Source organism: Uranotaenia lowii, chromosome 3 (genome assembly GCF_029784155.1).
Source record: "Uranotaenia lowii strain MFRU-FL chromosome 3, ASM2978415v1, whole genome shotgun sequence".
NCBI lineage: Eukaryota > Metazoa > Arthropoda > Insecta > Diptera > Culicidae > Uranotaenia > Uranotaenia lowii.
Window position 1 is genome coordinate 152,391,333 of NC_073693.1, and position 23,255 is coordinate 152,414,587.

The 23,255-nt window shown below is 37.1% G+C and overlaps 1 protein-coding gene across 1 annotated transcript; it reads right to left on the reverse strand.

Annotated features, from left to right (window-relative positions):
- Positions 1–16,327: 16,327 nt before the first annotated feature.
- On the reverse strand, positions 16,328–22,790 carry LOC129754101 (uncharacterized). Its single transcript, XM_055749968.1, has 3 exons — positions 22,706–22,790; positions 22,403–22,595; positions 16,328–16,712 (listed from the first exon to the last, which is right to left on the reverse strand). The coding sequence occupies exons 1-3, from the start codon at positions 22,765–22,767 to the stop codon at positions 16,635–16,637; spliced, it is 333 nt and encodes a 110-aa protein (XP_055605943.1). The 5' UTR covers positions 22,768–22,790; the 3' UTR covers positions 16,328–16,634.
- Between the last annotated feature and the right edge of the window lie 465 nt (positions 22,791–23,255).

The following is a 23,255-nucleotide window of genomic DNA, read 5'->3' on the forward strand; positions in this document are numbered from 1 at the left end:
TAATTTGAAATGTCTGAAGCCTAGGGTAATTTAAGATTAAATTCCGCCGGAGGCGAGCCAAATTTCTGACTTGCTCGTAAACACTTTTTTTAACACCTTTCAAAATCAAGTAATTTTCCGACACTTCAGTTAAAATTTTACTTGGAAAAAATCGTCATGGGGGGGGGGGGGTTAAACCTCTAAACACCCCCCCCCCCCGTTCGCACGGCCTTGGTGCGGCCAATGCAAAAGAAGTTTGAGGAAATGTGAAATTTATATTTTTTTATGTTGTGATTGTGTTATCGTGAGTATGATTTATTATTTGTTTTTTGTTTAATCGTCCTGTAATTACAGCTGTTGAATATACAGAACGAAATCGTCCCGACGTCAGGAGAAAATATTATGAGTGTTTGTAATGACAATGCTTTAAATAAATTCTACCGGCTCATTTTAACCATCATTCATTTCTTCTAACTTTCTATATCCGTATATAAAATTTCATTATCATAAGATGTTCATATTAAATAAAAAGGACATCACTTTTCACCGATAAGGCCGATTAAATTATGTAACACTCTCATTACTTATTAGAATTGGAAGCTTATGAAAAGGAAAAGTTCAAGTTTTCCAACGGAGTTTGCTGTCAAATTTATTTGATGTGGTCCAAAAACGTATGGTAAACACAACTCCACAACATAATCTTTGGATAACCACAGTTTCCTAGCAGCATAAAATTCGCTCACCAACAAATCGACTTAGCGCCACTGGGCCCATTCATAAATGGATTAAAAGATCGCCCACCGCGCCACCGCCCAGACAACCAACGTTGAACTTTCGAATTCTATTCTGCAATAGTAAAGAACGAACGTGAGCGAACAACAACGCTCAAATAACGATTAGCTGGCAGCCTTAACTGCACACACCGTGCTGTAGTGCAAGTCGTAGAAATAATTTCCCGCCGTAAAATGGTCATGTTTTAACACATTTATCTTCCAGCCAACAATCTCAGTTTGCAGTAACATATCTGTCAAGAACTTTGGCTAAAGCTAGCACGGCTATCTGGAGGTGGAGATTGAGTAAGACATAAGCTTATACACTTTAGATTATATGGCAAATAATTATCTACAGTTTGCGCATTTCACTGAGTATTGCTGACAGAGAATGAATTTTTAAATTAAGATGTAATGTGGGCTCAGGATGATTGATTTGATACTTTTTCCTTAAGAATTTGCTCAATTTTTAGGTTGGATTTTTATCGGATATCGGTTTGATAAATTTAATATTTGGTAAATTTAATATTTTCTTCAGGCCATCGAACGTTAAAATAACGCTTCAGTTGAAAAAAAAAGATTTTAGGGAGGCAGGTTGAAGCAAACTGCGTACTATACCAAATTTAACCTTGCCAATCAATCATGTGCCGGATTATTTCGACTATTTTAGACTAAAACACTAAAAACATTGTATGATAATTTCTGTTCGTTATTGTTAGCATCGAATCGCGACGGACATGTTTACTCTTCTAAGAAAGGTTAATGGAAACAAAAAACAGCCAAACAATTAATAATCAAATTCGCACGGTTTTTTTTACGCTAAGAGAAATAGAAAAAAGAAGCTGAATATCATTTATCTTAAGTATAAAAAAAACAAGTGAGCAGCAGCTAAGAGCCTAGTTGGAAAATTTGCCCAACTAACAGTCCACCATCTTCAGTTCAGTGGCTTAGATTAGTTCAACCAATAAACACTGGCACGACTTAGCCACAGCAATTCAATGTCAACTTAATGCATGTCAAAAAGTACTTCTACTTCTAAATAGCGGCGACGACGCGTCACGAGTTTCAAATCGCGATCCCTGGCTGGCGTTCGCTTGAACTTTTGGATGATCGGATGGAAAATTGAAATTAATAAGCCAAGTATGCTCAGCTACGATCGAAATTAACTGGGACGGAAAGCGATTCAGCTGCGACCCCTAAGCTTGGATCATGAAAAATGACGCAATTTGTCATAAGGTTCAATTTTGATCGAAACATTAGCTGAGGTTAAGGTTGAGAAATGGATCATGATGGAACTGAAAAACCACAATTGAACTTTAACAAAAATCTGCAATTAAAATTTTGTCATGCATGGCGAAAAAAACCGTGGTACGTCACTCATATCGTCTTCATATACTCCCGCTATAAATTCATGGGGGTTGAACTGAGCAGTTTCACCGGAAATTAACCGAAAAAGTAAAATTTGGATTTAACGTTGTAACACGGTTTTTTTCAGATCTTTGAAAAAAAAATCTCAAAAAAATAGCTACATTTTAAAAGAAACTTTCCTCTATCTTGAAGGAAAAAATCCATCCGAGGCTTGCGAAATCTTTTTTATGTTTTTTTTGTTCGAAATCATTCTTACAATAATTCTAGATAAAATAAAAACTTTCACACTTTTAAGCATAAATGTATCAAAATTAATTCAAAAGTATCAAGTTGAAAAATATTACTAGCAATAGCTATAAAAGTATCTGGCGTAGTATGTCAGATGTGAAACGAGAAAAATGAAATTAAAATGAAAGATGTTTTAAATAAGACGAGAAGCGAGACGCGAGGAGTGGGAAATAAAATATGAGAAGTGCGCCGTGAGGCATGGGAAGTGAGACGTGAGCAATGAGGCAAATTTTCAAAGATGCCGAAATTTTGTGTTGGATTTCTTCAAAGAAAGGCACCGTGTTCAAGTTTTCGTACACCAAGGTTTGGAAATACTTTTGGAAAGATGACTTTTCCTCAGGTGTTTGGTTTTATTCGATAGATCTTAACAAAGATATCCACAACAGCTATAAAAAATATATGAAAAAACTCGAACATCCAGTGAAATTTTTCATAACCTTAAGAAATCACACGTTGTTACGCAAATTATAACTTCTCGGTACAGTAGCTCGATGTCGAGTACCTACATACATGTGTGGAAGCAAGTGATCAAAGCTAGTCTAAGTCTAATTACTGTTAGTAACAAAACACCCCCATGTTTTTCTCACCTTTTATTGTGAAGTCGAAGTGATAAACGGAGGAATGTGCTACCAGTTCATATTTTTGACGCCAAGCGTCGTCGTTGACGTCGCGGCAGTACAAGCGTGGGTATTTTATGATTTGTATTGTTTTATGATTTCCAGTTATGCAAACCCAGATCATAGTTACGCATGAACTGCGACGAATTTGAAGTAATTAAATTGTTATCATTGCAGGAAATTTTCGTTGATTTTAGTAAACGAAATAAACGAAAAAATAATCGCTATTTACAGCAATACCAATCATCTAAGAACCAAATTTAATGTTTACGATGATTCAAGGATCAGATTTACAAATTATCATAAAAAAAATATAATAAAAACTCGACTTTGATTTTATTTTTGTAAAAAACTTAAACAGCCTGAAAACAAACCGCGGTGCAGAACGCCAACACAAGTGGACAGAACGCATCATATGGAAAGGGTGGTGAGAAAAGAACAATGATTATACGAAATGTAATAATTAAAACATCAAATGTTTAATTATATATTCATCGTATTTTTGAGAACTTACCATACGATGGCAAAAAATCATTTATTATTGCTAAACTTATCGAAAATTTCGCTTTTCTAAACACACTTTTCTACATTCTTTTAGGTAGGTCTTCAGGTAGGCAACGAAATTTAATTTCTTGACTGATATCGCGGCAAACATGGCGGCGGATGTCTTTTTCGAGTCGAATACAAAGACGAAATTTGTTAGAATTATGCATTGTTATCGTAATTTGGGAGTCCGCAAATAAAAAGAACGGCGTTTTTTTTATATTCGGGTTTTCTCAAAAGTTATTAGCATTCAAAATTTGAACGTAAAACAAGTGGTCTTGTGGGCATTCTGCCCCAATTTTGATATGATTGATTTTAGTTACAGGGTCCGGCAATAGAAGTGCTACATTTTTTTTTGTAAACATGTTTATTTAGCACACTTCTTAAAGATATTCAAAACTACATTCTATGAAAGAATTTTGAGCAGTAATATCTAACACATTATTGGTCTCTAACACAAAATTTATGTATAGAATAAATAATTTTAGAGCTTCTTCTTTTTTTCCGTTTTGGGACCTTCTTTAACTCAGGGATCATGAACATGGAGACATTTATTCTTTGCTGCATAAATGTTTCCAATTTATGTTGAAGATGACTCCAAACTCCGGATCTTCTGCTACACGTAGTAAATTTATGCTCCATATCTTCTACAGCATTTGGACATTGAAGACAGTTTGGGCTGGTTGCTCTTCTGGTTCGGAACATCAAAGCCGCATGAGGTATTTTTCCGTTGATTAAACAGTAGTACAGCGATCTTTCTTTGGTAGACAGTTTTCGGCATTGGATGTTTTTCCAAACTCTTCTCCAATCCATTGTCTGGTTTTCGTTTACTATTTTTGGCGTTTGAAGAGACATTCGAAAGTATTCATGTACAGAAGCTGAATGAGGATGTTCGATAATATTTGATGGCAGATATGGAAATTCTTGGGCGATTTTGGGATTAGTCATTTGATCTAAGAAATTAGCAGAAATAGTAGTAAACTCCAGGCAGCGCAGAAATCCACTGATAAGCAAAGATTTGCATTTAAAAATCGGAAGACAAAGGTTAAGCCCGCCTTGATTTTTTGGTAGCGCAAGTCGATGGATTGGGACCCTTGTTGGATAGCGATCCCATAAGAAAATCCCAATTTGAGATGTGATACAGGCTACAGCACTACTCGGGATACTCAATATGGTTGCCAAGAACCAGAGCTTTGAGATAAAAGTATTGATAAGGAACACTCGTTGATGGAGACTAAGTAATCTTGATTTATACATCCACATGAGTCGTGAAGTTTTCCTTATCAGTTGGTCCCACTTGAAGTCGATGGTTTTTTTTGTGAGAGTTGAAAAAATGAATCCCAAGGATTTTTATTGAGACGTGTAGATTAAACCAATTAGGATTCGAGGCTCTGTTTTGTTCGGGACTAAGATCCACTGCTACGGTTTTTGGGATATTCAATATTGCTCCGGAGCATTGGTCAAAGCTTTGGAACGTATTCTTGATAAGGGAAATCTTGTTGGTGTCCGTGATTATGATGAAAACGTCGTCTGCATAAGCTACTCCAAGGTCCAATAGGTGATTGCATATAGTGAGAAGTTTTTCTAAGAGTGGATGAGGGTAAAGAACAAAAATGTGCATGCATAAAGGATCACTTTGTCGCACGGAACGTTGGATAGGGAATTCTGGTGAGAGATTTCCATTGATGAGGAGCCTGGAGTACGACATAGACATAATTTTATCAAGAAGGGAAACCAAACCCGGATGGAGAGACATTTCACGCATAACATTCAACAAATAACATTTATTGACCCTGTCAAAAGCATGATCAAAATCAAAAGAGACAAGCTTCGCTGACCTTCGGCGGCAGACTAATTCAGCTATCCGACCCTTAATTGCGGCAAGCGCTTCAAAAATATTCCTCTTCATATTGGAGCATTTTTGATTGGCATTCAACAGATTGTTTTCCTCCATGATTTTCCCAAACGTTGTTTTATAATTCGGGCCAGCAATTTGTAATCGAAGTTTAGCAGTGATATGGGCCATTAATCGTGTCGTCCGATGATTTCTTCTTACATAGTACTATAATGCCTTCTGTGAACTTTTTTTCGATGTTACCGTGCAAAGCTTCGTTGACAACTAAATTAAGCTGTCTGTGAATAATATCAAAGGCTTTCTGATAAAATTCCTTGGCTAAGCCGTCGTTACCTGGAGATTTTCGAGATGCACTACCTTTGATGGCAAGAAAAATTTCTTCTGTAGTAACATCGTTCATAGCATGATGATTGGAGACAGAGCTTGCGGGAATATTACGATTACTTGGGAAAGAATTATTAGGTATTTCATTTTGAGCTGCATACAAATCAGAGGAATACAGAAATACATATGACCCATTCCAGCGTGACGTCACAACGTTTGCAAAATAATTTTTTGGTATATTGTATGTAAGTTTTACAGGTCATATCGCACATTGTTAAAAATTGTACATTATAAGGTCAAAATTCAATTCTCTGCAATTTGAAACCAAAAGTATTTGTATAGAATAAAAAGTTAACAAAATATAAGCAAAAGGAATCGTGACGTCACAACGCGCCTCTTTTCCCACTTTTCAGTTTTTTTTACAACGCCGCAATTTTCTGCTCTTCTATTTGATCAAGTTTTATGAAAATTTCAGGAAAGTATCGATTCATTACAACCAACAAATCGCTGTTTTTGATTTTTTCAGATTTTGATTTCAATTTGTTTTAGAGCGATTCAGTTTCGTGACGTCACAACGCACGATTTTGCAAAGCGTTGTGACGTCACGAAATTTTATGGTAGGCTACAAGAAATAAATCAAAGTATAATCTTAAAATGAATGCTTGATTTACTTAAAATGCTTAAAAACTTAATAAATAATGTGATTTGGTGATGAAATCGATCCATTTATTCCCAAAAATTAAAAGGAATTAAATCTCAAAGGCCCATATAAGCAGATATAATTTACAACACTGCTCACATCAATTTATTCGAAGTTTTTTTGTGCGATCATAAGAATATTATTTAGGACAAAACTAAAACTAGGAAATATTTATACGTAAAAGCGTTGAAATGTGTTTCTGAATCTTTTTAATCTTTAATTGCGAAGGAAAGGAAAAATAACTGATAATTTCAAAGCCTTCGATCTTTTCAAAGATAGTTAATCGACACTAGAGTGCCTTAATCAGCCATCTAATGAAAATCTTATAAATTGCAAGCTTAAATAGATCCTAGGCCTAACACAAAGTCCAGTGCCAAATTTGGGGATTGGCCCACGGAAATATAGGGCACAATTAGCCTTAAATTTGTATGGAATTATGAGAAATTGGGTATGGAAGAACATTAAAATCAAGTAATGCACCAATTTCTAAAGTCCCTATCGGCTAATTTCTTTTAATTATAGTCATTCACAAAACTTTCATTATGACAAATAGTTTATCTCAAGATCCCATTTCGACAATGATTTGGTTACAAAGGTTTTTGAGTTTCAAAAACAGCTTCTAATGGGTCAAATACAAAAAATACCTGAATGATCGTTAATCGACGCTAATTTTGAACGTTATAGCTGTTCTATGATCGAAACGCGTTCCTCAGATGAAATATTGTCATAATCAAAGCTTTAAAATACTTAAATTAAAAGAAAAAATGGTTGATAAAGACCTTAATTATTGACGAAAAACGGTTTTTTTATCATGCCGAACAAAATCTACATAATTCCATACAAACTTCAGGTGCATTGCGCAACCCCTTTCCTTAGAATAATCATACCCAAATTTAGCATGAGACCTTGTGCTATTACATATTTGAATTTATTTAATTTTGTCATTCAGTTCAAAGTCTCTTTTGTGAGATTTTATGTGAACACGGGGTTCGATTTGGATTTTCTAGTGACATTCTTTGAGGTGGGAATTTCAATAAGGGCAGTTTTCTATTAAAATAATTTGATTAATTTTATTAATTAATTTTCTATGAAAATCTTATTAATTTTTTATTAAAAACAGTAAGTCTGTTAAGTTTACCATGTTCAAAGATTTTTGAATCTCATTACATTTATTTCATGGAACTTATTTTGTTTGAACATAATGCCAGAAAGAAATAGAAGCTACTAGCGGTGTTTTTCATTCTAACATAGATATATGAAGAACTTTATCTATTGCAAGATTTTTATTCAAATCACAGATAACTACCTGCTTTATGATTCACAAATATTCTACAAAATCGATGAGGATTTCATTTGTTTGATAGTTTGTTTATTCTTGAATCAAGCGTTTTTAAGCGCTGTTTTATATGTTTTAATAGAAATGTTTAAAAACAACTAAGTTTAAGTAAAAAAAAAATTAGTCGTTAATTGAAGCACATTGTTGTGTTCAACTTGTTTTGAAGAAATACTATCATAGTGTTGAAGTAAAAAGTCTTGAACGTTTTCGAAAAAAAATTAATAAATTTTCGTGACGTCACAACGCATTCTTTACCCGGGTGCAAATCACAATCTGCTAAACCGATTTTCAATCTAAAAATTGCATTAAATTGCACTCAAAAAGTTTGAAGAGATCTCCAATTTTCGACAATATGTGAAATTTCAGTAAACCATAAATTTAAAAACAGTAGAATTTTCGTGACGTCACAACGCTTAAAAATAGATACCTTTATTTACGATTCTAGAGCGTAAACCTGCAGTGACTGTTATTTATCTTATATCATGCTTAAAAAATGGCTTTTCTACCATCATTTTGCAATATTTTTTTTTGACATAGCTAGATTTTTGACAAAGTTATGTTATAAATAAAGAATATTTGCAAAAATCAATTTAATTTCAAACTAAAATTTCTAAATTTCAACGTTAACATACTCAATTCTTAAAAAAGGTAGCTGAAAATTTTTTAATGGAAAATGACACTCAAGAAATAACCTTTCTAACGCTATGTAATTTATTTTTGGATAATGAAAAATAAAAATCGGTTTTCCAGTTGAGGGGTGCTTGGAATGGGTCATATATGATTACTTATTTCATTCTGGCTTGTCAGGACTTGATTTTATGTCGAATGCTGTTGATAGTAGTATTTTTCTTACGCCTATCGCAAAGCTGAAACACAGAGATATTTTCACCTCCTATAAGCATTTTGTCTCACATAACTTTCAGAAATATTTTTTTGGAGTTTAAGCATTTTTGCTTTGGTTTTATTGACTTCCGGTACACGGAAAAAAATTGAGTGGTTATCCCAAAGACGCTGTCATGATAATTTTACGATTTCAGCGCTATAGTATTTTCAACCACGAAAAGTATAACATCGATTTTGTAAAAGTGCGCATGAAACAATATTGAAATTACTATGTACCTGGTAATTTTCGATAACTCTCAATGTTTGTTGTAGAAAATACTATGTTCATGATAATTTCATCATAATTTCTATTACGACTAGCGTCCGCATAGTAATTTAGACATTGTGGCACCAATACATATCAACAGAATACTACGCACATGGTACTTTTGAGAACAAAACATTATTGACTCAAAAACATCAGTGCTTATGATAATTTTACCATGGAAAACATTCTTGTTGTTTGTACTAATGAAGGATCATTAATCATCAAACCCGTGAGTAAATAAACAAATTTTGAGCTACTTTCAAGTTTCATAACTTTCTTAATCTTTTCAGAGCATCGGGAGAACACACTATCATTGACCGACGACGTGTGTTGGAAGTGTGAATTTCAATGTTTTTGATTATGTAATGATGTATGCATGGAAATAAACAAACAAACATACATAGTAATTTTACTATTGAAATCAAGCTCCTCGCTCCTCCTAATCTTTATCATAACACATACTAGTTTCATCATGAAACATATCAATTTTACTAGGCACGAAGTAAAACAATGCATCATTTCATTGACAATTTTACTAAAACGTAGTCGAATTTACTATGCGCAGCCAAATTGAGCACATGGTAAAAGAACTATGCGTAACGTATTTTGAACAACAAAACATATTTGACTCAAAAATATGGTTGCCTGTTGTTCGTTTAAACCACGGATCTAGTAATTTTACTATGCTTTTTTTTTGTGTGTAGAGCATTTTAATCAACTAACAAATTGTCATGAGCTCTACGTAAATTAGCATATAGTATTTCGTTTTCCTGATTGTAATCCCGGAACGTTTGATTGGTTTTCCATTTAATAAAATTTCGAATACGTGGTTTGGCACATTCTAGCCACCTCATCCAAGAGTCGTAGTTTCTACGTTCCCGCAGCCAACGATTATATTTCAATTCAAATTTTCTTGCGGCTGTCCCTGGTCTTTCAAATTTAATACGATTTACATCAAAACAGATCATATTTTCAAAATCCATTGACGCCTTTCGATTTTTTGTCCATGAGCTTAACCACTCGAAGCACATATTCAAATAAAGACCGCAGGTGGTTTTTGTGGTATTTTATCCCAGGACTCAACTAGGTGGCGCTTCAGAACTTCCAACCCGTCATGTTTTGTGAAGTAGACTTCGGGCTTCTGTATACGCTAGACAGCCAAGTCCATAGGGTTCAGGTCCGGTGAAACTCTTCGACCACTCCGTACTCGAAATTAACCCTAAAAAAATCCCACACAAAAATTGGGACCTCTTTCCTTGGTAAGCCAATGTGAAGTTTTGCTGAAAAACCACCAACCAAAACCAAAATTGGGACGTGTCCACAGTTCGAGGATATGTCGTAGAACTATTTTCGATACGTAAATTGATTGATCTACTCCTCTTCAGGGAGTTCGATTGATCTTCACCAGGAAAGTACGGGCGATTCTGACCCAGACCTTTAATAAGACAGATTTCTGTCGTCTTGTGGCCTTTAATACGTTTGCATAGGTTCGTGATCTTTCTGGCAACCAAAATCTGTAATTCTGTTTTTTTCATGAACCGCTGAACGGCGATGAATTCATCGGCAGAAAACACGATTTTCTCCAAATATTTCATGCGCGGATCGCGCCCTTCGCCCTTTCTACCCGCTCTTGCTTCTGTTCAAACGAGAGGTCTTGAAATCTAAGGATCTTGTAAGGCTGGGCTTGAAGATCATCTTCCAAGATCTGACGGCGATTTTGATCCGGTGTATTAAAATCTATCGCCAATTTAGTGTTACTCGCCAAGAAATTCTCTCAGGGTGCATCTTGATGTTCTTCACCATGGTAAGTGTCGCCACTGTTGCTTGACGAACCCCACCATACTATACTTGGGTACTTCTGATCTTCAGGTATCTTCCAAGTGCGAGCCAAAATAAGAAAAAATACATACACTCATTGGACAGCTCACGAAATATGTCTTTCTACCGTTTCACAGCCTGGAACTAGTCAATCAAAGCACTACGTTAAGGTTCGAGGACTATTTTTACACTTGATTACACTTGAAAAAACACTTGATTACAAAATTAACAAAAATATCCTCTGACATCTTCGACATAATGTTAACAAGGTGACAAGGTGTCATCTAACTCGGTTTTGTATACCTCGTAATAATCACTCCTAAAGTTTTGTAGCATTTCAATTGCCGGACCCTGTAGAATTTGTGCGAAGTGAGTAAATTACAAACAAAATATTCATCATCTTCCGAAAGTGCTTACGTGTGAAAAATGGAAAGGTGTAGTTTCATTAGATAGCGAAGACTGGTACCTATATCCTAAATCCTTATATGTTACTTTTGAAAAATAACAAGTTTCACGCTTGAAAAATTTGAAAAATTCAAGTGAATGAAATTGGTTGGGAAAAAAGAGAGATACAGTTGCGTTAAAAAAAAAGAAATCAAATCAAAATTGACGAGCTGCCATTTCTCTCTCGGTCGATATTTTTTCATGAAAATTTCACACAATCTAGTTCAACTATCCAAGTAACACTCTACAAAATTTGAAATTTTTGCAATACCTGTAAAAAAGGGAAATTTGGAATTGTCTCACTAAATTCGCTGTATCTTTCACAATTTTCATTGAAAAACCTTTAAATTTGGTCCAAAGATGAAAAAAGGCCAAGTTTCGTCAAAATTGATGAACGTGATCAAAAATGGTACCGGATAGAAAATGAGGTTTATTATCGCCCAGCAGACGATTTCATTCTTTTTTGGACGGATGTTTGTATGGAAAACATCGTAATCCATGTTTTCTTTTATTTTCTTAAACAAAATCAAAATTTATCACAAAGAATGTTGTACATTGATAAAAACTTCATTTGTGCTTTGTTTCGGAAGAGGAAATGTTTCAATTCTTTTCTGAACGCAAGTGTATGTAAATTCTAGTCAGGAGTGTGAAATTGACACTCCAGAGACTGTAACGGGTAAAAATTTCTGGGACGGATGAAGGTCAAAAGGGTTGAAGTCCAAATTTGCTGAGCAATGTCGATTCAATTAAGGGTGTCCTAAATCAAATTGCATCCCGAGCAAACTTTGATGACAAAATCGATAGCAAATTGATACCAAAATAAGGTATGAGCATGATTTGCTGTTGAATTTTCACGATAGCAAAATAAGGCATAATTAAACTTTCAAAAAATCTCGACTGATAGCTAGCTAAAACCAAAATGATGTATCAACAGCAAACTGGAAGCTAAATGGGATGTAGCAACTTTTTTGAGAGCAAAACTAGTCATCATTCGGCAGCATTTGATACCAAGATGATAGCATAATTTGGTTTATGGAAAGATTACGTTTAACCCTCACCCGCATCAGATTTCCTTACCCTAATCAGCACTAGGAGTGTCAAGTTGACAATACAAGCTCAAATCGTTATATCTTTTGGCGTGTTCAACCGATCTAAACAAAACTTATATCAATAGAAACCTTGTTATGTCAGTAAAATATGTTCAGAACATTATATACATATACCTTAAGCTACTAGTTTTCTCACTATTCAGCATGAAAGAAAAAAAAATCCGAAAAAACATGCTTCAGGAAAACTTCTGTAGTTCATATACTACACGTCCAAAAAAATATTTGCCTTATGCATATGAAAGCTGAAGTTAATGCCTACATCATGAAGACAAGAAAAAAAAAATTTTAAATTTTTTTTTAATGAAAGGGTCACAACAAGTTCAAAAAAGTGGTTTAAATAACCTACTTTTCATTCGATTGATAGTAAATACTGTTTGAGCGATGGTAGAGTTTTTTTTTTAAATATAACTACAAAATTTATTTTAACTCTAACATTTTGCTGTTTTTGAATTTTTCATGCAACAAAAATTGAATTAACTGAAATTTTTCAAAATTTACTACTTTGCGCGATTTTTTACAAATTGAAATTTCATCTGTTTTTGTGGTCCACCGTCAGGTTGTACCCGGATTATCAGTGCTTTAACTTTGTTTGGACCAATAAAAAGTATATTCATTGGAAAGCAAATTTAATCTTCATTCTAGTGAGGTGCAGCAATTCATGCTGTGAGATTTCACAAAAATATGAAAATTATAAACGTAAAATCATTCCTAAATTTCGAGAACCACAAGCAGCGCGTCCAGCAGAACGTGTTTGTTTGGGCAGAGAGCCAAGCCGAGAGACGAAATAATTATGCTTGTCGTGCGTTTCTTGGTTGGATTTTTTTATTGATAGTAGTTTGCGTTTGCTAGTCACGACACGCATCATTATTTCTTCTCACGGCTTGGCTCTCTGCCCAATTTTCCACCCACCGTACCTACTCGGCAAACAAACACGTTTTGCTGGACGCGCTGCTTGTGGTTCTAGAAATTCAGGAATGATTTTACGTGTATAATTTTCATATTTTTGTGAAACCTCATAGCGTAAATTGTTGCACCTCACTAGAATGTAGATTAAATTTGCTTTCCAATGAATATAGTATTGATTGGTCCAAACAAAGCAAAAGCACTGAAAGTCCGGGTGCAACTTGACGGTGGACCACAAAAACAGATGAATTTTCAACTTGTAAAATAATCGTGCAAAGTAGTGAACTTTGAAAAATTCCAGTAAATCCAATTTTTGTTGCACCAAAAATCTAAAGACAACAAAATGTTAGAATTAGAATTAATTTTGTAGTCATATTTTTTCAAAAACTCTACCATCGCTCAAACAGTTTTAACTAGCAATCGAATGAAAAGTAGGTTTTTCAGAGCACTTTTTTAACTTTTTGTGACCCTTTCATTAAAAAAAAATTTAAAAAAATATTTCTTGGCTTTATGACGTACACATTAACTTCAACTTTCATATGCATTAGGCAAATATTTTTTGGATGTGTAAATTATGAACTACAGCAGTTTTCCTGAGGCATGTTTTTTCGAATTTTTATTCTTTCATGCTGAATAACGAGAAAACTCGGTGCTTGAGATATAGTTATATAATGTCTAAACATATTTTACTGACATTACAAGGTTTCTATTGATATAAGATTTATATGGAATTAATTATAATTCAAACGACTTAGATCGATTTTACTTTTGGAGCGTCAAATTGACACTCTAAGTCGGAAAAGGGAGTTTTTTTGTCCAGGCTTCCAGGGTTCGTCCATAAAAAAAAAAGATAAGATGCAATATTAAAGAACTTTTGAATTCATTTAGGGTCCCCGAAGAAATTTTCGTTTTTTGAAGCTTCTGAAAAAAGTTACAAGCCTTCAAACTTGCAATAAAGTCAAAATGACACTAATGCGGATGAGGGTTAATATAGGGTTGCCATCCGTCCCGCAAAAGCGGGACATGTCCCGCATTTTTAGGAAATGTCTCGCTGTCCCGCTTTTTGATCAAAATGTCCCGCATTTTCTTGAGAAAACTTTTATGGTAGACTCAACCTTCTACCATTTCAAAATAATTGGTCCGTGCTTGAGAAAACGCAAAATACAAAGCCTCTCATCGATCATTTTCAACTCCTGGCATCTTTTTTAATCATCTTTTAACCATTTATGATTTTTGAAACTAGAAATGTTCTTACTTAAAGAACATGACATTCACCAATAAGGCTGTAAAAATTAAATAGGTAACACTTTTTTGAAGTTTCACTGACTTACATTGGAAAAACCTCAATTTAAGCTCAATTGGTTCAACACAGGAAATCATTTAAATATTTTTTTTTTCTCAAAATTAGCCGCATTATTTTAAAGTTTATATTAGACAAGACAACTCGTTTAGTTCTCAACATTGAAGGTTGCCATATATTTTCCAGACATACCCGGACTGGGCGAATCTGGGCAATTTAATCTTACAATCAGGCAAAATCCGAATATCTGATTTCAAAATTTTCAGCGAAAGACTTGGGCAATATCCAATCGAATTCGGTCAAAATCACGGAATTATTCAATAAAAATAAAAAAATACACTTGAAAATATATTTTTACTTAAAAACACAGCAGATTTTAAATCGTATTTTAGGCTTCCGATAAAGTGATTATTTAGTTTTAATTAGCTTTAAAATCGTTTTTCGATGCGAAAATAAAACTCAATTTAAGTTGTTTTTTTTAATATTGGAAATTGTAACCGGTGCGTGGTTTAGAAGCCCAAGGTCATTGGGAATCATCGCGGTAGTTTTGTAAATGTGCGAAGGTAGTGCTGGCGTGGAGAGGAGGCGGACCGTACCATACATCATCGGCACGACAAGCATGAAATGGCCCAGTAGACGAACGAGCACGGTGGCGAACAACAGATGGCGCTGCTCTCAACAGGCGAAAAGGCCGCCATAGGCGGGCTTCACAAGTGGCGCAATGGGGCGTAATCCCAGGATGGGACCGTATCCCGGTTCCGGGGGCAATGCCCTTTACTTAGAGCGATCACTTCAGAAGAAACATTGAAACGCTACACACCATACCAGTTGCATTACTAAAGTGTGATAGTGAACCACAGAGTCTGATAAATCCGTGTTAAAAGGATTATCATACGACCAGGTGAGAAGTGACCGCCGCCCCGGAACCCGTACCGTTGGAAGATACCCTAATGCCCTTGCTTTCTACCCCATTGCGCCAACAGGACCCCTTTTTCTTTGTCTCGTATGAAGTTTGCTGTTCGGAGGACGAGAAGCACGTGCAGTTGGGGCCGATAATTGCCGAAAAAGCACCGTTAGTGCTGCTCACCGAAGCGACCGACTGTCCCTAAGTATCCGAATACGACGATCCGTTCAACTACCAGGACGCCGGCATCAGGAACTGGGAGTCAGGGCAGTGCTGAAGTCCCCCGGAGCAGAAGCTGACCGTCAAGAGCCGAGCAGCCCGTCACTCAGCAGGAAGTCTTGGAGTTCGTGAGACCAACAGTAGCGAGGTAGGAGTTAAAAAGCCCATTATAAAGATAGATTCGAAAGTGGGAGTGGGCACAGTAGTTTGTCGGCCAATAAAGTGTGGAAAGTTCGTCTCTTCAAGACTCAGTGTTTCCTTTCGCTAGCTATTTCGCGGATATTGCCGACCCTGAGGCATTTTGAAGGGGGTTCTCGGTGATGCTGGGCAGGCTGAACCCCATTGGTTATACTTGGCGCTCAACTAAAATAGATCCGCTATATTAGTTTGTGCAGGGAAACGCTTGAAGTTTAGTAGTTATTGGTTTTTGCAGAAGTCTCTGGGAAAACATCCGAGACCTTCTGGACCGCCTTGAACAATTTGTACAAAAAAAGGCTACGATTTTGGGTCGACAACGTGGACTGTTTTGAAGGGGTCTTGGTTCATTCAGGAAGATTAGAAAACCAGCCAATTTCAATGAGAATCGAAGTTTGAAGTTTTTGTTTGTGGAGTTGTTAATCAATAATTTTATAATAATTTTCATTTTAAACTTAGTAAAATTGTCATTGTTTCATATTTTAAAAGCGGGAGAAAGTTGAGGCAATAAAACACAGTGCTGAAACTTGTTTTATTGATATTCAATCGTCGCAACGTGATTAAAAAAAAAAAAGTTTACTTACGATTAACATTTGCTGACCTAAATCTACGTTAAACCGGGCGATTTGAGTTAAAACTATTGAGCTTGGTGTACAGGTGTAGTTGAGTTTAATTGGGTTCAGTTGTATATCAGCTGTGTTCTTTTATCGTCCATATTCATGTCTTCCACTGGGCAATTCCTCGAAATGGAAATGGCACATCTGCTTCTCCAATACCAGTCGATGAACGGTGCCCATCTTACAGTCGACGAGCTAGAGCATGAATTGGTTCTCCGTGGCGCAACGGTCACTGGTACACGGAAGCAACAAGAGCGGTTGTTGAGGTCTTTGCTAAAAGAAGAAAAACAGAAAAGCGATGTTAGTCATGCGTTTATTGGGCTATCGACAATTCAAGAATTGGAGGTATGCGTTGATAAATTGCAAAGTATTAAAGGTCATTTGGACAAAAGAAACTCTAAAAAAGCCCCTGAGCAAGGTTACAAAACAAGGCTCATACATCTGCTGTTCCGGTTCAGTAGATTACAAAAAATTGCAACGGGTTCCTATTTGGACGAAATTGCTTCTGCTGCTAGTGAGTGCGTACGATTGCTCAGCGTGTTTTTTTCATTAACTTCCCCTATTCCAGAAGTACGAAGAGCTGAATTAGAGCTCATCAACAGCACCATACATCAACTTCGTGCGGAAGAGGAAGAAGGTGTGGGTGTAACTGAACAGGAAGTGGAAGTTAATCCACCGAAAACAGCGGAAGCTAATCCAATTGAAAGTAACACACAGGGTCAAGACAAAAATGATTTGGAGTTAATTCATCTAAACGTGCCGAAAACAGAATTTGATAAAGTTGTGTTAGAAAACCGGCAACTAACTTCGGTTGTTGACCAACTTGTTAAACGCATTCAAATTTTAGAAACTAACTTGTCTAGTAAAAAACATGAAACTCAATTTAGAACGGCATTTGAGACACGTTTAGAAGAGCAAAAATTGGAAAGTAGTGAAAAATCAGAAAAAGAACCCATAAACCTTTTAGACTGGATTAAAGAAAGAAACGAATCCCTAAGTAGCGTAAAGAGCTCAAATCAAAAAGAGCCTGTTGAAAGAAACATTCAATTGAACAATTCGGATAACTTAAGGCAGAATATTTCTCGCGATAATAATAATAAATTGCCAATATATAAATGGAAAATTACATACGATGGGCTAGACAACGGTAGATATTTGAACGAATTTCTAAAGGAGATAGAGTTCAATGCCAAAGCAAACGGATATTCGGAAGTTGATTTACTCCAGAACGCGCATCACTTGTTTATCCAGAAAGCAAGATCGTGGCTGATGGAGATAAACGGTGATGGTCAGTTAGGAAGCTGGGACGAATTAGTCAAGGAGTTAAAACAAGAGTTTTTGCCCTATGACATCGACTTCGTTTTCGAAAGACAGGCCAACAATCGCAAACAAGGCCAACGCGAAAAGTTTCAAGATTTCTATCTGGAGATGGCAAGAATTTTTCGCGCTATGTCTCAACCATGGCCGGAAAAACGTAGATTTGAAGTTCTGTTCCGCAACACGCGTGAAGATTGTAGAATCGCAATGCTCGCCGCCAATATCGATTCCATCGCGAAAATGAAGGAGTTCGGCAAGAAGTTTGATGCGATTAATTGGCAAGCGTATAAACGGAAGGACAGCCGACCAGGGTTTCGTTCGGAGCAAATTGAAGAAATCAGTAGAGGGAGACCTGAAATACAAAACAAAAGTAACAACTTTCAAACAAGAAACCGTTACGCGAACAATACCAACCAAGAACGGAATCGCAATACGGGCAGAGAAAACTCGCAATACTACGGAAAATCAAATTTTGAAAACCGTGGTAATGAAATCAAAAAACAGGAAAAAAATAATTCTTACACCAATAATAATAAAACGAGAGATAGTAAATTTGAAAATCCCCAACCTGGCACTAGTCAAACTAGTGCTCTTCAACGGATAGTGAATGCTTACATTCCGTTGAAGCGGAATGTATGCATGAACTGTCACGAGGAGGGACACAAGTTTGAACAGTGCAGGGAAAAATTAAACGTGTTCTGCCAAAATTGTGGTTTTCCTGGATTTCTAACCAGAGACTGTCCGTATTGCGAATTAAAAAACGCCAAGAAGACTTCTCAATGAGGCGAGATAGTCTTCAAGATACAATAAGACCTCACAAAACTTCCCGAACATCAGACCTTTTAAATAAACTAGGCTTTGCACAAGTGAAGGAGGACGTTGCGCAGGGCGATGAGATAGCCTCCATGCTCGTCACCCTAAGCAACGACCCCAGACCTTTTGCAAACGTAGAAATATTTGGAATTTCGGTCACCGGTTTGTTGGATAGTGGGGCAGCTAAAACAATCCTCGGAATTGGAGGAAAGAAACTAATTGAAAAGCTCAATCTGAAGATAAAACCATCAAAACTGTCGCTAAAAACTGCCTCGGGACAAAATTTATCAGTAATAGGGACTTGTGACATTCCGATGTCGTTCAATGGCCGGACGAAAATCCTCTCAGTTGTCATTGCACCAGATCTCAATCGTCGTTGTATCTTGGGATACGACTTTTGGCAGCTGTTTGGAATACGACCGACCATTGACGAATTCGTTGAGACCGTCGAACAACCAGAACCAGGAACGGAGTCGCAGGAAGAGGACGAGATCAACGATGAGCAAAAATCTCTATTAGATGAGGTCAAATGGAAGGTTCTTGGTAGCAGTGCCAGGGGAGTTAGGGGCAACACACCTTATGGAACACACAATTGAAATCAAGGGTGAGTTCAAGGATGCAGATCCGGTTCGTAAGAATCCGTATCCTTGGAGCCCCGAGATACAGAAGAAAATCCATAAGGCTGTGGACAATATGATTCTGGAGGGTATAATAGAACCTTCAGAATCAGATTGGGCTCTTCCAGTGGTTCCTGTTGCTAAAAAGAACAGCGAGGACGTCCGGTTATGTCTTGATGCTCGTAAGCTGAACGAAAGGACAAAAAGGGATGCCTACCCTTTGCCTCATCAAAATAGAATTTTAAGCCATCTCGGTCCTTTCAAATTTTTGTCCACCATAGATCTCACCCAAGCATTCCTACAGGTCCCATTAGCAGAGCAGTCGAGAGACTTAACAGCCTTCTCAATTCCCGGAAAAGGCCTCTTCAGATTTCGGAGACTGCCGTTTGGACTCATCAATTCCGCTGCGTGCCTTTGCAAGCTTCTCGACCGCGTTCTGGGCCATGGAGTGCTCGAACCATATGTATTCGTTTATTTAGACGACATAGTGGTCATCAGCCAGACATTTGAAGAGCACATCGAAAGGTTGGCCGACTTGGCACAACGGTTAAGGGCAGCTAACTTGTCCATTAACCTTGAGAAGTCTCGATTCTGCTGCAGAGAACTGCCCTATTTGGGCTATATCCTTTCAAGAGAAGGACTCCGGCCTAACCCGGATCGCGTCAAAGCGATCCTGGGGTTTGAGGCCCCAAACTCAGTGCGATCACTACGCCGATTCCTCGGTATGGTCAACTACTACCGGAGGTTCATCGACGGATTTAGTGAACTCACTGGACCATTGACGGATTTGTTAAAAAACAAACCTAAAAAGGTTCAGTGGAGTCCTGCAGCAGAATCAGCATTCCGAGCCATCAAGGAAAAACTCATCACCGCGCCCGTAATGGCCAATCCGGACTTCAACCTTCCGTTCAGTGTCCAAACGGACGCCAGCGATGTTGCTCTTGCCGGTGTTCTTACCCAACGTCAAGGGGGGGAGGAGAAAGTGATTGCCTACCACTCAGAAAAGCTACGAGGGGCAGAACTGAACTACCATGCGGCGGAGAAAGAAGGTCTAGCAGCTCTTCGATGTATCGAGAAGTTTAGGTGTTATATCGAAGGTTCTAGGTTCACTCTAGTAACCGACTCATCGGCGCTCTCATTCATAATGAGAGCCAAATGGAAATCTTCATCGCGGCTGAGTAGGTGGAGCATCACCCTCCAACAGTATGACATGGAGGTAAGGCACCGGAAAGGCAAAGATAATGTCGTGGCTGATGCCCTATCTCGATCCATCGAATCGATAGAATCGACGGAAGACGCTTGGTACACAAACTTGTTCAAAGCTGTGGAAGCCGACCCCGAAAAATATTTGGACTTCCGGATTGAGGGCAACAGATTGTTCAAGTTTGTGTCCACAAGATCGGATGTTCTGGACTATCGCTTTGAATGGAAAGAGTGTGTCCCTAAACTTGCCCGAAATCGTCTCATGAGGCAAGAACACGACGAAAGTATGCATATTGGTTTCGAAAAATGCCTCGCGAAAGTCAAACAAAGGTACTATTGGCCCAGAATGTACGCTGACTTGAAAAAGTACATAGCGGGTTGCGAAGCTTGCAAAGAAAACAAGCACTCGACGTTGTCAGTTACACCCGAAATGGGAAAACAGCGAATCGCCTCTAAACCCTTCCAGATTATCTGTATGGATTATATACAGTCTCTTCCCCGGAGCAAACAAGGCAATGCACACTTATTAGTGGTAATGGACCTTTTTTCTAAGTACTGCTTGCTTGTTCCGGTGAAGAAGATTAGCAGTACAAGTCTGTGCAATATTCTGGAAGAAAGGTGGTTTCGAAGATTCGCTGTTCCCCAAATCGTTATAACTGACAACGCTTCGACGTTTCACTCAAAAGAATTCAGGGAATTGTTGAGCAAATACGAAGTCCAACATTGGGCCAATTCGCGCTACCGAAGTCAAGCTAATCCGACGGAACGATTAAATCGAACTATCAATGCGATGATTCGTTCCTATGTTCGGATTGACCAAAGGTTGTGGGATTCAAAAATCTACGAAATTGAATTTGTCTTGAACACCACTCTTCATGGCTCAACAAAATTTACTCCCCACCGAATAATTTTTGGCCATGAAATGGTCATCCGTGGCACTGATCATAGCTTGGAAGACAAGGAAGAAGTCGACGAAGAAAGTAGGATGAATAAAATGATCAAAATTTGTAAAAAAACACACGAATTGGTAAAAGAAAACCTTAAAAAAGCCCACGAATCCACTAAGAAACAATATGATCTTAGGCATAAAAGGTATTCGCCAACATTCGACATTGGTCAACGTGTTTTCAAACGAACTCACAATTTATCATCGGCAGGAAAAAAATTCAACGCTAAACTCGGCCCACAATATTCACCTTGCGTGATCACAGCAAAAAAAGGTAGCAGTTCCTACGAGGTTTCAGATCTCAAAGGAAAACCCCTAGGAATTTTTTCAGCTGCCGATCTGAAGGCGTAAAAAAAACAGGAAGCTGATTATCAAAAAAAATAAAAAAATAAAAAAAAAAACTTATTTTATCAACGTGGTCTTTTTAAAAAAAATAAAAAAAAATGTATAAATTTAAAATTATTCTACCAACGTTGTCTTTTTCAATAAAAAAAAAAAATATTAAAATTCTAGCACATTCCATCCACCCTACTATTCCAAAAAAAATAAAAAAATAAGCAAATACCACCCACGCAATCGTACCAAAAGACTGGAGTGAAATTGTTAACTTGTATGCAAGTTCATTAAACACGTATCTGAACAAGCTTAAAACAAATTAAATTAACAATTTCGAAGACCCAGGAGTAATTGAGTACAAAAAAAAAATTTACAAATGAAAGAATTTTAAATTTTGTTTTGATTCACGAAGAATCGTATATTCTCGCTGGACAATCAGCAATCCAAATGAATGAATTAAAAAAAAAAAAGAAAAACAATTCAAAAAGAAAAACAACACGCCCACACACACTGCTGCAGTTAAGAAATCGTTGAACAAACTTGCGTGCAAGGCCATAAAAACATCGCATCTGTGCCAGCAGCAAGGTTCGGCGATTATAATAATCGCAAGCAGTAAATGGATTCAAGCCAACATGGGCATGACCTTGACCCACAAAAACAATACATCCCGAAAGGGAGTACCATCTCATGTGAAGAAAACATCGCACAAAAAAAAAACCTATTAAACTCACCCTGTACCACAAAATGTCTCTGCTCGATATTATTTCCGGCGTTAAGTACCGTAGCTCAAACCGTGTTTCAACCTGCTCCGACGGAGGGAGTACTGGTTTCGGTCCATCGGAATCACTGGCATCCATTCTAGCATACATATCCCAAAAATGGGCAACTTCCGGAGCCCGGAAGTCGGATAGAATCTTGGCAAACCTGAAAGGATAATATTGCATTAATTCAAACGCATTAGCTAACTGGGAAAAGTGCACAATTTCCCACAATCAACGCACAAAAAACTCAATTAACGCAAGGCGCCTACTCACCTGAAGGTTTCGCTAGAATCCGTCCGAGTTCCGGGGATCCGAGCTTCCACCATCTCGTCCATTTTAAACACGTTGCGAAATTGAAAATCAGTTTGACAGGTGCACGATAGTTTATTGAGCAAAATTGAGCTACACGCAACTGGCCGTTTTGTTATCGTTTTAGTACAAAGTAACCCAAATTCAACTCCCAGTAGAAAAAAAATGTGCAACGTCAGGAAATTATGTGGCGTTATGAAAATTAGTTGTGTATATGTTATTTATTATTTATTTTAAATGAAATTAGTTTTTAATTATTAAATTTAATACGTTTTAATTATTTATTATTAGTAATGGTTGTCGTAATAAGTAAATGTTGCTTTGATTCTCATTGAACGGGGTTATTAAACAATTGTCGTGGGATCGCTGGAGACCGGAGTTGCGAAACGTTGATGGTCAGTAGAAGGCCATAAACCTTTAAACTGCGTGGAGTCGATTCAATTCGATGATGATACCCTATGACCCCGACTCACAAGACATTGGGAATTGGTTTCTCTTTTCGGACTGAATGGCG

Bases quoted from the DNA above. Each gene is read 5' to 3' on its own strand.
- LOC129754101 (XM_055749968.1), bottom strand. From the start codon at position 22,767: ATGGACGAGATGGTGGAAGCTCGGATCCCCGGAACTCGGACGGATTCT. The intron at 22,596-22,705 runs GTGAGTAGGCGC...TTATCCTTTCAG, and splicing joins GATTCTAGCGAAACCTTCAG to GTTTGCCAAGATTCTATCCG. The intron at 16,713-22,402 runs GTGAGTTTAATA...TTCTTCTTTTAG, and splicing joins GAGACATTTTGTGGTACAGG to CAAAGACCTCAACAACCGCT.